The 15049-nt window shown below is 39.3% G+C and overlaps 1 protein-coding gene across 1 annotated transcript in view; it reads left to right on the top strand.

Moving 5' to 3' along the window:
• Nucleotides 1-15049, top strand: part of LOC127644517 (sodium channel protein type 4 subunit alpha-like) — a 69174-nt gene that overhangs the window by 20666 nt on the left and 33459 nt on the right. Inside the window, exon 9 of the mRNA XM_052127711.1 lies at nucleotides 14587-14728. Coding sequence (XP_051983671.1) covers nucleotides 14587-14728 — 142 coding nt within the window. The remainder of the gene's footprint in view (nucleotides 1-14586; nucleotides 14729-15049) is intronic.

The following is a 15049-nucleotide window of genomic DNA, read 5'->3' on the forward strand; positions in this document are numbered from 1 at the left end:
AAAATTTAGCAAGTCGCTAAACTTCTCTTAAGCAATAATCCTATATATATATTTTAAAGTGTCCAAAAAAGCTAAAAATACCCAAATTAGCTCTGAAAGCATGTAGTTTAAGGGAAACACCCCAAAATAACTCTAAAAATGGAAAAAGCGATTATATTAAAATCTATGATGGACAGTTTACTATACCTACATTTTTGCAAAATAATTTTTACGTAGATCTATGTAGGCATATCATATCAGTTTCCTGGTGAAATGAACACCAGAGGTGCTACAACAACAATGAATCATGAGTAAAATAGTGAATATCAGTTCAAAAACTGATCCTTACTGCCCTGTAAGGATCAGTTTAAACTGCCCTGTTCCTTACACAATGCTATCTTATGACATCAAAACACTTTAAAGACAATACATTTTAATGTTGCATTACTTAATCAACAACATTTACAAGCTTGTTCATGCTTGATCAAACTGCGCATTAGCCCAACTGAGAGAGCGTTGCACTTGCAATGCAAAGGACCAGGGTAGGAGTCCTGAAGAGCATGCATGAACACGACAAGTGAGCAGAATAGTTTATTGGAAGCGTTATTTATGACACTATTGGTCCGGTTTAGGTTTAAGGTTTAGGGTAGACAGGAAAGTTTTGTTGATTTAAAACTTGATAGAGCATTAACCTTAAACACCTCAAATGTTGAGAAGGGTCTGTCTGTGCCCTGCTTTGCTCAATCAAGACAGCTTTATTTTCTGTTACAGCATAATTTTACTGTACAAATGACTTGACTGACAAGGCTACTACAGGGCACGTCCACTTCAAGTTATGCCCCCTTCAAATAACTGCTGAAGTCTAGCAACAGTTGGATGTCAAATTTACACACTCTATTTGTTGTGTTTATTTGGTGTCCCAAAGCAACCCTACACCTATTCCTACCCCTAAACATAACCTTAACCCTAGCCCAATACTTATCCCTAACCACAATGATTAAGTTTGTAAAATTAATATAGCTAATATGACTTAAATGTTATATTGAATACAATTAATGTTTACCGCCACACCACTAGGTGAAGAGAGTGAGGAGAAACATGATGAAAACGAAGCTGACTGTGTAGCTAACAGGCTAACTGGCTAGCAGTATGCTAAGATAATATGTAACTGGTTAGCTTGTGAGCTAATTGGAGAAAACAGAACAAGACATGTTTAATTTCACCATTTATATCTGGGGTTTAATAATACGATATGTTACAAGTTATTCTTTGTTATATTTACATAGTAATGACAACATGAATCATACAGTGATTGCATAGGGTTTTAAAATAGAATCACTTTGTAATCCAAAGAGGGCTTATTTGGAGTAAGAGTGTCATGTTGTGGGTCTTTGTGGATTCTTTGTCCTCTTGTGGGATGCAGACAGATACACTTGGATGTGTTTGGGAGAACATTTAACTTGCCTCAGAACTGCCACAATTTGTGTCAGGAGGCACATAATGTAATTTTGCCAAAATGTTGCCATAGTCAAGTAATTTTCATTAGATTAGCCTGGATGGTAAACAAGCAAGTTGTAAGTAACTGTAAGCACAGCCGTGGCACTGGAGTCCTGGTTAGGCTGTAATTTTTATAAATTCTGAAATGAATGATGGTTAATCTGAGATAACACTGAGTCTTCTCTATGTGTGAGTGTGCTGGCATGTGGTGTATAATCGGACATCTGTGTTAGGGAAAGTTAACCACAATCCCTAACGATATGACTATACAAGCAGATGTCATTAGGAGAGTGCATCATTTAAAGCCCTTCATAATGTTTGGAAAAGTCTGAGAGGGGAATTCACTAAACAGCTGTGACACTTTTGCAAGCGGTTCACTACATTTACATTTAAACATTTACATTATTTAACCAACAAACCACAATCCAGGTGCGAATTGTGCTAAAATAGCACAGTGCTGTGAGTACATCACATAAAGGGATAGTTCAGGCAAAAATGAAAATTGTGTCATTATTTACTCACCCTCATATGTCCCAAACCCGAATAATGCAAGTAAATGATGACTGAGCTTGCAATTCTGCCTAAAATCTCCTTTTGTGTTCCATGGAACAGAGAAAACTTTTGTATGGGTCTCAAACAACATGAGAGTGATTAAATTATTACAGAATCTGCATTTTAATGTGGCATGCATTTGGAAGGTGGTCAAATTTAAATTCAAAATTCACTTCAAGATGCATTTTTAAATGCACCTACAAAACAGCGCTCCTGCACGAGACGCTGAATAATGTTTTTTTTTTTTGCAATAATCACATGGTGCTGTTTGGTTTATAATGTATTCATTGCACCCTCTTGTGGAATTAGGACATTTGCATTTATATATTTGATTTACAACTTTATTGCATTTTTGCATAGATTGAAGCAGAGAACATTTTTTCAGAACATCTAGTAAATTATGTGTTATTTAGTTTAATACCCTTATATACAGGTTTTGTAAATTACTGAAATAACAATTTTTCTTCAGAATCTTGATCTTTATTCTAAGTAAAAAATTGTGATTCTCAATAAATCCAGAATCGTGCAGCTCTACAATCCAGTAACCGCTGCCTTAACTAACCTGTAGTCTAAGCTAATAAACATGCAGTAAATTTCCATTGAGAGAGATTATCAGGCACTTTGCTACATGCCTTAGATTGCACTGATGCATAACATCATAAAAAATGTTGATCACTGCTCAGCTGCCAGTAGATTAAAGTGATTACTTCGCTTTAATTAACAGTGCTTAATAAGGCAAGCATTGCTATTACGCTTGCTCATACCAGAAACCAATATTATGATTCCAATATTATCAAATTTTATTGCTGATTTGAAATATGTTCTTTGATCGTGGTCTTGACCAACTGTTTTTGAGATTTTGGTGTTCCCCAATCAAGTAGAAAGGAGCTGCACTGGCATGACTGTAAATAGCCTCCCGGGAGCATTCCAAAGATGGCCGACAATGAACTGACTTGCTAGATAGACTTTGCTCATATTTAGCGTAAATAATCTGAACAAACATACTTTCCTGTGTAATCAGACATGCGATTTTCTCCAGGTGGACAATAAAACCAAAAAATCCCATAGATTTAAATTGAAGGAGGGGACCCTAGCCATATCTAGAGACCATAATATCAAAGATTACTTGGGTCAGTAAGCAACCACTCAGAACACCCTAGTGACCTGTCATCGAGCTATTTCAGCAAGAGCTTGTGACTAATGTACAGCATGGGATGCTCCTCCCCCTCCACCATCTGGGACGGTACTGCTCTCAACCCCCTGTCCGACACATCGGTCTGCAAGATAAAAGGGAGGGAGCGCCTGCTGACACAGCTCTGTCCACTGGACCAGATCTGGTGCCCCCTTTTTAGTAAGATCAGTCAACGGGCTGGTGACGGTCGAATAGTTAGGCACAAACCTACAGTAATTTCCAGCCCCAGTAACTGTCTCACCTCCTTTTTGGTCTTAGGTCTCAGGCAGGCTGCAATCGCTGCGGTCTTATCAATTTGGGGTGCACCTGCCCATGACCCAAGTGGAAGCCCAGATACCATACTTCCACCCATCCAATTGCACACTTCTTATGGTTTGCTGTGAGTTCCGCCCATCTCAGCGACTTCAGGACAGCCCTCAGATGCTGCAGGTGCCTCTGCCAGTCATTAGTGTAAACAATGATATCGTCCTGATGGGCAGCGGCGTAAGCAGCGTGCGGTCTGAGGATTCTGTCAATGAGCAGCTGAAACATGGCCAGGGCCCTGAACAAACTGAAAGGAAGGGTGACAAATTGGTGTAAATCAAACGGTGTGGAAAATGCATTTTTTTCACGGGACATGGAGTTAAGGCATCGGATCTGCCAATATCCCTTTGTCAAATCCAGTGTCGAATCACTGCCACGTCTAACCAAGCGAGCAGTTCAGCAATCCGAAGCATTGGGTACTCATCAAATTTAGGGCCTTCAGATGGTCTAGTGTTTTTCCCTGCCCTAAGTGACCCGCTATCGGATGAGCAGTCTGGAATAACATATCCCGACAGCTCTTCGGTACTAACAATTGGGTTGTATCCTCCTTTGTCTGAGCATTCTGCATCACTCGATACAACTGATCCTTAATAACTGAAAAATATAGATATGCAAGTGCAAAGTCTGGCTGGAGGCATTGACCATCAATCACTTTCACTTGATCAAATGCGTGCCTAAGGGTCTCACCACACACCGATATACTTTATTGCAGGACCCATCTACACTCATTCCTCTTAATAAGGTAGTAAATGCCGGCCAATTTGTTCTCAAGATTAGTGAATGGGTGAGGCGGTAATTAACTGCAGCCTCAACACTATGTTTTTGTCCCGATATTGAATAGTGATACGTCACTACAGGGTCATTTTGGATATCCCCATGTACACCTTACCTTCACCCGCCAACTTGTATCCAAAGCCTCAGATTGAACCAAGCTTTGGTGAATGGAGGTTTGATTACAACCTGAATCCGTCAAGGCTTGGTATGTACCCCCCTTAATACTCACAGGTATCCGGTGTTCTCCTTCTCAATCGGGGGCGGCCTGTGGTGCATCAGGGATCCGGACCAATGTATCCACCTCCATCGCTGGGCATCGGTCCTGGAAATGCCCAGGTTCCCCGCAGCTCCAGCAGACCGGCCCAGATTTCACGCTCATGCCCATTAGATTCACCAGCCTGTGGGGGAGAGTGGAGAGGGTTTAGAAAAACCAGCGGGTTGAAAGGTCCATTGGAATTCTCCGTATCCGGGTAATAGGAACAGGAGGGAGGGGGTGGAGGAGAGGGTGAGAGAGAAGATGGCTCGCTGGTTGTCGAATATGCCACCAAATGGTCCTCAGCCAGCTGGATTGCCTCCATCAGCGACGCTGGACCCACTCAGCCATTCCTTTCGGTAACCAGATATTAACCTGCTCCAGTACCATGAGGTTGATGACAGCTTTGGCATCGCGATCCTCTGCCAGCAGCCACCTCCGACAGGCATCGTGGACCTGTTGGGCGAAGCCAAACGGGCAACTGCATTCGCTGTGTGCCAGTGTTATTCGCAGTTGCGGCCGACCCATTGCAAGATGTGGAAGTGGTGGTGGTGTAGTGGGCTAAAGCACATAACTGTTAATCAGAAGGTTGCTGGTTCGATCCCCACGGCCACCACCATTGTGTCCTTGAGTAAGGCACTTAACTCAAGGTTGCTCCGGGGGAATTGTCCCTGTAATAAGTGCACTGTAAGTCGTTTTGGATAAAAGCGTCTGCCAAATGCATAAATGTAAATGCAAGATGGCCTGCTTTAGGTCCACGTTCTACATGACGTTCATGACCAGAAGTTGTTGGGCCACGAGTTGGGCTTTCCTGGACAGCAATGGCAGCAGTTGGGCCAGTCCCAGTCCCATGCTTCAGCTGCCTGCTCAAAGAACTTGATCAAGGTCTCTGGATTGACTTGTGGCCCCATCTTCACAAGCGTGATGTGGGACTGGGCTATGGCTGCGGCCGGGGTCGCAGCTGGAGTACTCCCCTGGACCCTCAAGCTCAGCAATACCTGTTGGTCCTCTGCCTGGGCTTGGAGCAGGACTTGGAAATGCTGCTTCTGCTTCAAGTCCAAGAGGGCTTGATGTTGGGTCTGGTGAGTGGTGAGTGCCGCAAGAGTCTTGATGACTTCGGCTAATTGTGAGGACTCCATGATGGCGTTTCTTCCTTCTAATTCCCGCACCACTATGGCAAGTCACAAACTCTCCTTGAAGGAGGAAGCGAGGGCCAGGTGAACAGTCAATGTAAATATTTGAATTTTTAACACAGGTTGTCTTTTCAGCGTAACACACCTTACGCTGCAGTGTGGAAGTGTGCATGTATCCACATGCTGCGTGCAACTCTCGCTCCCTCCCTCCGGCGGTCTGGATTGCCCTTTTAGCAATCTCCACTCTCACTGCAAACACAAAACAGCTGTTAGAGGTGATTTCCCACAGGCCTCAATCCTTACCGTTCTGTCTCTCCTGGCCTCGCTCTCGGAAAACGTTGCTCATCCACGCCCCCATCACCACAAAACTTTTGTGAATTGGACATATAATGGTAATGAAATTACGGGCCTGTGATGCTGCAATTACATTGCTGGTTAGTAAGTCATGAAATTACATTTACATTTATGCATTTGGCAGACACTTTTATCCAAAGCAACTTACAGTGCAATTATTACAGGGACAATCCCCCCGGAGCAACCTGGAGTTAAGTGCCTTGCTCAAGGACACAATGGCGGTGGCCGTGAGGTTAGAACCTGTGACCTTCTGATTAACAGCCCTGTGCTTTAGCCACTACGCCACCACCACTCCTTTTTATTACCAAAATTACCAAAAAGGATGAATAAATAACGCAACTGGAATTAAGCGTTGTTAGCAGGGGAGTATCCTAATATAAAGTGCTCCAGGAATTTGCAAAATTTAAGTCACAAGCCAGGGCATTTGGGTTATTTTCAAAACTCATTTATTAAGACACAATGCCATGAACCTAGCAAACTTTGGCAAATCCAGCAACAATTTATTTCTCATACACATCTATTTTAGCCTATTTACAGCCTGTTAACACCTAAAGTAATTGAAAACCACCCGGCAAATCAGCATTCTAAAACTGTCAGTTGTACACGATGTGTGTTAAACTACTGAAAGAGCTGAAAGGGACAAAAAAAACAAAAAAACGGTACATAGTGTTAAAAGCATGGAACTTCTGATCTATGAGCATATCTGAGGCTGAGACACAAGATAGTGGCACATTTTAGTTTAAGTTCCTGTAATATTTAAAGATTTACTTTATATAAATGATACACCACTGATTTAACACTTATTATAAAGTGTATTATATTCCAATATTTTTTTTATTAAAAATATTGGAATATAATCTGTTATAAAACAGATGATAATAATAATGCAACAAATTGCTAGGCTGTTTGGCAACTGAAATCATCTTAGGCTTCTGAACTATATTACTTGGTGGAAGATTTATTTTATTCTGATAATTATCATTAATAAATGTAACTCAATAAAAACTAGGGCTGTCAATCGATTCAAATGTATTACAAGATGTACCAATTAATTAACTGAATTAATTACAATTAATCGCATATAATAAATATTTTGCCCCCAAATATAGATGATTTAGAATATAATAATTGAAATAATTATGAACCTAATATAATAGAATATATATTATATTATAATTCAGATAATTCAAATAAATTACACCAGTATATTGAGGCAGCAGACAAGTTAAGCATTTCTACAATACAAAAAGTGGCTTAGAAGTCCAAATATTGTTTGTTTTTATCTCCATATCATTGAACATCACCTTATTATGATTCATTGTGTTGTAATTCTTTTTTTTTATCTAATTAATTGTACTAAATGTATATGTTAAATACTAAAAATATTAATGTATTTTATAATATTGCTGTTGCTGTTATTTTATGAAAGCAATAGTAACGGTAAAGCTGAAGGGTGTAAATACGGCAACCATTTTGGCACCAATATTGCAAAAATAATGACTGTTTTCTGTCTGCTACTGCTGCACCAAACAGATAGTCCTGCCACAGTTTTTATATACATATATATACGTATATATACATATTTAAAAAAAAAATATTTATCTTTATTTTAATTATGTTTTTACTGTATATTTTAAGGTAACTACTCATCAACCAATTTAAGTTTTTTACAGAAGCATTTTTACAGTCTTTTACCAGTAAAATTACAGATATTTTTTACAGTGCATAACATGTGTACAATGACCAGCTGTTGTTTATATATTTCAAAATCCTAAAATACCTAAATAGAACAGATATATAAGGTATTCAAAATGCTAATAACTACAATGCATATTTTAAAGATAAAAGCTATTAACTGATTTACTATTTTCTGATCAACAGAAACCCAAATAAAACATCACAGTTATTTAGATAGATCATCAAAAACTAGGCTCCACCGTGGAACATAACCCTAATCTAACCCTAACCCTAAACCCTAACCCTAACCTTTAGATTAAGATTTATCAAAAGTTGTGCTCTGAAACACCTATCTTTAATAACTATATACCTCATGCTCCTCACCATAACATATAACTAACATCGTCCTCACCCTAAGTCTGATACTATTTTGTGTCTGTTTGCGGTCTTGCACAGTAAACACTTAGAGAATTCCTACCACCCCTCTGCTCGTCTGATGCCACACGCGCCAGAGAGGATTTCCCCTCTAAATTCACATCTGATCCACCTAAATCCTTTTGTAGGTTTGTTAATGGCTGTTTTTACCACAACAGAACATTGGGGATTATGACTGTTCTTATCTCCCTCTCTCTGTCTCTCTCTCTTATATGTCACAGGGTAGAGAAAATGCCATGAAATGAGATAAAGACAGATAAAGTCTCATGGATAGTGATGAGGGTATGGATTGTAGATTATAGGTTGTAGAAATGACACCCTGGGTTTGTGCTGTGCTTTTAAGAATCTAAACACATTTATACTGACCACATGGAAAGACATGACTAAAGAAAGGGTTGAGTGAAAGATTAGTCATCATTGGCACGATCTCCCAACACAAAAGTGGTTGCAAACATTAGACAGCATAAGAGAGCAGTTTAGTTTGTAGTCTTAAAACCCAGAAGAAAGTTAGCATTTTAAACCATGGTGTAAGCTGTAATCTGTTGTGAATTGAATCTATTTACTCACATATTTATGTGATTAGTATGTTTTCGAATGCTTGCATACTTGCTTACTCGCTATTAAGCTGTCCTGTTTCCTGTTCCAGTTGATGTCGGCATGCTGCACAAGTCTGTTTGGAGCTTGATAGCCTGCTTAGCATTCCTCCTCTATGCTTATTGTTTTGCCATTTTATCATGTGCTTAATTTTTTTCACCTCTTTTCTACTGTTTCAACTGAGTGTATATTACAGCGCACACCCTCTTTCGTTCTTTTCTTTTTCCGCTTGTCTACATCTCGCATTTCGACTGTGGGCATTTGTTTTCTCTGTGTTTTACACGGATTATTGCATCAATCTCAAACATCTGCTGATCAGGAACTAACACAACAATAGCAAACAATTGCGTGAGGGATTTACATCGATCTCAGACCCTCGCCATTCAAGAACAACCATAACAACAACAACAAACAATTGTGGTAAGTCATGACATCCGCTCATATTATTGCTTCCTGCATTGCGTGCCACATGTTTACTATAGCTTCTTCCATCAACAGTGAGGGGTTTACATGTAATAAATGTAAGGAATTAGTCAAGCTGACGAAGAAGGTTAATGAGTTAGAGACACGCATCTGAACGCTAGTGGAGGTCAGTGAGAAAGAGAAGCCAGTAGATACTGTTTTGAATGTGGGCAGTACAGCGAGCAACACACTTTATTTTGGGGTAGACCTGACCTGCTGAAGAGAGACAGACTCCATCCCTCCAGGGACAGTGCCACTCTCCTCTCTAGTAATTTGTCTTAATTTGGTCTTAATAGTGATGGTATTTGACTAACTGGGGCCCAGGTCAGGAAGCAGATAATCTGGCTAATCCAAACCTCTGCTAGCTGCCTTGAGACATCACGCAGGTTACATAAACATAGTGTCTGTTCCCTGAACTACAAAACCCAAACCCCTCTCTAAATCATTTAGAAGAAAAAATAATTATGATAAACTTCATATAAACGTAGGCCTATGAAACATTAGATCTCTTTCAACCAAAACACTAATTGTAAATGAAATTATTACAGTTCATAGTTAGGATGAACTCTGTTTGACCAAAAAATTACTTAAGCCGGATAAATATATTAGTTTAAATGAATCTACTCCCCCCGGTTATTGTTATAAACATGAGCCCTTCCTGAAGGGTCGAGGAGGAAGTGTTGCTGCAATTTACAGTGAAGTCTTTGGTGTAACTCAGAGGACATGATATAAGTTTAAGTCTTTTGAACTAATAATGCTTAATGCGACACCGTCAGATACAATTAAAAAAATCTCTGTCATCTTTTTCGCTTGCTACAGTATATAGATCACCTGGGCCATATTCTGATTTCCTTGGTGAATTTGCAAATTTAGATCTAGTAGTTACTGTGGATAGAGCTTTATTTATTGGTGACTTCAACATTCACATACACTCACCTAAAGGATTATTAGGAACACCTGTTCAATTTCTCATTAATGCAATTATCTAATCAACCAATCACATGGCAGTTGCTTCAATGCATTTAGGGGTGTGGTCCTGGTCAAGACAATCTCCTGAACTCCAAACTGAATGTCAGAATGGGAAAGAATGGTTATTTAAGCAATTTTGAGCGTGGCACGGTTGTTGGTGCCAGACGGGCCGGTCTGAGTATTTCACAATCTGCTCAGTTACTGGGATTTTCACGCACAACCATTTCTAAGGTTTACAAAGAATGGTGTGAAAAGGGAAAAACATCCAGTATGCGGCAGTCCTGTGGGCGAAAATGCCTTGTTGATGCTAGAGGTCAGAGGAGAATGGGCCGACTGATTCAAGCTGATAGAATAGCAACTTTGCCTGAAATAACCACTCGTTACAACCGAGGTATGCAGCAAAGCATTTGTGAAGCCACAACACGCACAACCTTGAGGCGGATGGGCTACAACAGCAGAAGACCCCACCGGGTACCACTCATCTCCACTACAAATAGGAAAAAGAGGCTACAATTTGCAAGAGCTCACCAAAATTGGACAGTTGAAGACTGGAAAAATGTTGCCTGGTCTGATGAGTCTCGATTTCTGTTGAGACATTCAGATGGTAGAGTCAGAATTTGGAATAAACAGAATGAGAACATGGATCCATCATGCCTTGTTACCACTGTGCAGGCTGGTGGTGGTGGTGTAATGGTGTGGGGAATGTTTTCTTGGCACACTTTAGGCCCCTTAGTGCCAATTGGGCATCGTTTAAATGCCACGGCCTACCTGAGCATTGTTTCTGACCATGTCCATCCCATTATGGCCACCATGTACCCATCCTCTGATGGCTACTTCCAGCAGGATAATGCACCATGTCACAAAGCTCGAATCATTTCAAATTGGTTTCTTGAACATGACAATGAGTTCACTGTACTAAAATGGCCCCCACAGTCACCAGATCTCAACCCAATAGAGCATCTTTGGGATGTGGTGGAACGGGAGCTTCGTGCCCTGGATGTGCATCCCACAAATCTCCATCAACTGCAAGATGCTATCCTATCAATATGGGCCAACATTTCTAAAGAATGCTTTCAGCACCTTGTTGAATCAATGCCACGTAGAATTAAGGCAGTTCTGAAGGCGAAAGGGGGTCAAACACAGTATTAGTGTGGTGTTCCTAATAATCCTTTAGGTGAGTGTAGATTATGAAAAAGAAACATAGGGATTAGCATTTATCAATATTCTAAACTCACTTGGAGTCAGACAAAATGTGACAGGACCAACTCATCACCATAATCATACACTAGATTTAATTCTGAATTGATATTGATACTATTGAAATTCTGCTGGAGAGCAATGACATATCAGATCATTACCTCATCTCTTGTAAGCTAATGCTACTCAATCTACACCATGCTATCATTCATGTAGAACTATTCTTTTGACCACTGAAGATAGCTTCTAGAATAATATTATTCTGTTTCACTGTCTCAACCTCAGGATTCATATCCAGAGCCAGCCAGATCCACCTCCTTTCCTACTTGGTGTTGGACTCCACTACTATGTGTCTCTGAGTGATGATGACTAAATGCAGCTGGTGCCGGCCAGACATCACTTCTGTCTGTTACGATTGACTTCAGGGGATGAACTGATGCAAACTCCAACCATAAGACATGGGATACTTCATATGCCACTGCCTGAACCTTGGATTTAGGATAGACTTCACCGAAATGACCTGCTGGTTGAACTGCGATGCACCTCACTAATCTCTGCCTGCATCACCTTTGTCTATTGATGAATTTCACTCTTAAAATAGAATAGATATACTTTAAATTATTTGCCAACAAAAGCCTTCATTGGCCAACTAACAAAGAACAATTGCATCAATAATTGCATATTCTCACATCATTTACTCACCTTCATGCCATCCCAGATGTGTAAGACATTCATTCTTCTGCAGAACACAAACAAAGATGTTTAGAAGAATATCTCAGCTATGTAGGTTCAGAGCTTTGAAAGTCCAAAAAGCACAGAAGTATTAAAAAAGCATAAAAGTAATCCAAGACTTAAGTGGTAAATTCCATGTCTTCAGAAGTGATTTGATAGGTTAAGGTAAGAAGCAAATAAAAATTTCAGTACTTTTTAACTATAAATCTCCACTTTCACTTTTCACATTCTTTCTTTTGTTTTAGCCAATTCGTATTCTTCATGCATATCGCCACCTAATGGGCATGGAGGAGAATTTATATGAAAAAAGTAGTTAAATATTGATCTGTTTCTCACTGGAGTCATATGGATTACTTTTTGGAGCTTTAAAGTTCTAGGCACCATTCACTTGCATTTTATTGACCAACAGAGCTTAGATATTCATCTAAAACTATTTGTTTGTGTTCTGCAGACGAAAGAAAGTCCTACACATCTGGGATGGAATGAGGGTGAGTAAATTATGTGAGAATATTTGGGGTGAAATATTGCTTTAATTTGTCCATTGTGTCTCTTAGATAGCTATGAGTGTGTTTACCAGTGGCGTAAATGAATGGCCCCAATGCAAAGCTGTGGCGTTCCCTCTATCCCCCTTAGTCATTTTCATTGCCTGTTGGGCCTGCTGTGATTTTTAAGGTCATCCACTGCCTGTAGTTATGCCACTGTGTGTTTACATACACACCAATAAGCTGATAACTACCAAAAATAACCAACAAATTTGACAATAAAAAAAACAGATTTAACTCATCAGGTTATTCTCTGCTTGTGACGTCAAAATGCAAACGGGCATGCATGCAACACTTGCACACGTTAGATAAATCAGTAAGAATGCTAGTAAAAGTGTGTTTACATGCAAAGCAAAATCGGGGTACTGGGCAGAAATTTACCTGTGTCAATTGGCTTTTGCTTAAACCGCTTTATTGTTGATGTTGTAAATTTGGACTTATGCATTGGTGTCCTGCTTATCAGATTTTCCTCTAAGGAGAAGACCTCAGTAATCTCACATGCAGACACTTCTTGCGAGTTTTGCAAGGGATCTCAACAATTTCTGAAATTGTGCTCAGATTTTCCAAGACTGATCAAATGTTAAACAAATCAGAAATATCATATTTTAGTTTAATAAATTAAACATAATTCAGTCAAATATGTCCATTGCCCAAACGTTGACTGGCGGTGTGAATTATACATAACCGAAAACTCCATTAGGTCCGTGTGGGAGGGCGGAGGGCGGGGCCGGTTTGTGATCCTACACACCCGGTCCCGTATTAGGCTAATCAAGCCTCCGAGAGGGATAAATGTCGACTGCAGAGGATCATGCAGGAGAGAGAGATTGTTTACGGACATGTCTTAGTAAACGACATGTCCGTAAACGATCTCTCTCTCCCGCAATGAAACAGCTGATGAAATGTCTTCATCATATTTTCGGTTATGTTGTCACAATCCATGGTTTGGAACTTTACTATATTATATAAACCTGTGTGTATGCAAACATATTGTCAGGGAGATCATGATATATGGACTCTTTCTGCCTTTGAGCAAGAGATTTACAAATGCCCTGGTTTTGCAGCTCTGCTGTCCAGTTGATGGCATTTCCATTACTAAATGATCCCTCTGTTAGAATGATATGTGTCTGTCCACTGCTTAGCCTGTCACTCAAACCTAATGTCACCATGGTAACGGAGAGAAAGAGGGGACGGACTGAGGCCTAGATAAATATAAATTAACTGCAACTCGATACACATCTGTTTCCTTATAATCTTCTGTTTGAGCAACAACACATGTGAATGCTGGCTTTCTTTAATATACTGTCTTTATTAATTCTGCTATTGTGTTTATAAAATACAAAGTTTAAGATTATGTACTATATTGTGGAACGGTTATACTCTGATTGCATTTTTTCATCTCTTGACCTGTCAAGATCATGTCCAATTAAAACATTTTTTTTACATTTTGTATTGTGAAATTATTTGACTACTGACATAATTTTTTTAACAACTCTCTCTCTCTCTCTCTCTCTCTCTCTCTCTCTCTCTCTATATATATATATGTATGTACAGTTAATACAGACACATATATTTTAATATATAATTAATAAATATTTAATTAAGCACCCCATTCTCCCCTCTGTAATCTTTTAAGTAGTTTTATTTCTATATAATGCTTGTATTTGATATACTGCCTTTAATGTAGGCTGATTAAAATGTTTCAAAAAAATATTTGGTGAAAATCACTAGTGAGAATAATGGGAATTACACATCTGGTCAAGACTATTTGGCAGGAAAATATGCTTAATTGTCATGAAAATAATATTGCATTTCAAAATTTTGCACATTTCCATCATGCAAAAATATAATATTTTTTATTATTTATTTATTTATTGAGATTTTTATGATCATTTAGTTCACCTTTGCAATGTCCGCATATTTTAACATTTCTTCCCAATATAGGAAGTGCCCTGATGGGTTTGACTGTTTGAAAACGGGTCGGAACCCAAACTACGACTACACGAGTTTTGACACTTTTGGCTGGGCCTTCCTGGCTCTCTTCAGACTAATGACACAAGACTACTGGGAAAACCTCTACCATCAGGTACAAACCCCAACTTTAAAGAAAATTCCAGGTTAAATATAATGAAAGTTGTATGACAGCATCTGTGGCCTGCTGAAGATTACCACAGAAATGTATTTAGCCTCATCTCTCAGTGTGTATATATGAAAGGCAAATGCATTCCCAGTAAATGCACTTGCAATGGAAGCCTAGCGGGTGATTGTGCATCACAGCGAATAAACAGTTTTCGAAAGTAAAACCATAACGTAAAAATGATATGTAATGTACAGTAATTGCTTATCAGAAGTAACATTGAAATTTACATCGTTACATCGAAATTTGGCGAGCAGGGTGTGGATGAGC

The sequence above is a fragment of the Xyrauchen texanus genome, chromosome 6 (assembly GCF_025860055.1).
Source record: "Xyrauchen texanus isolate HMW12.3.18 chromosome 6, RBS_HiC_50CHRs, whole genome shotgun sequence".
NCBI classification, from domain to species: domain Eukaryota; kingdom Metazoa; phylum Chordata; class Actinopteri; order Cypriniformes; family Catostomidae; genus Xyrauchen; species Xyrauchen texanus.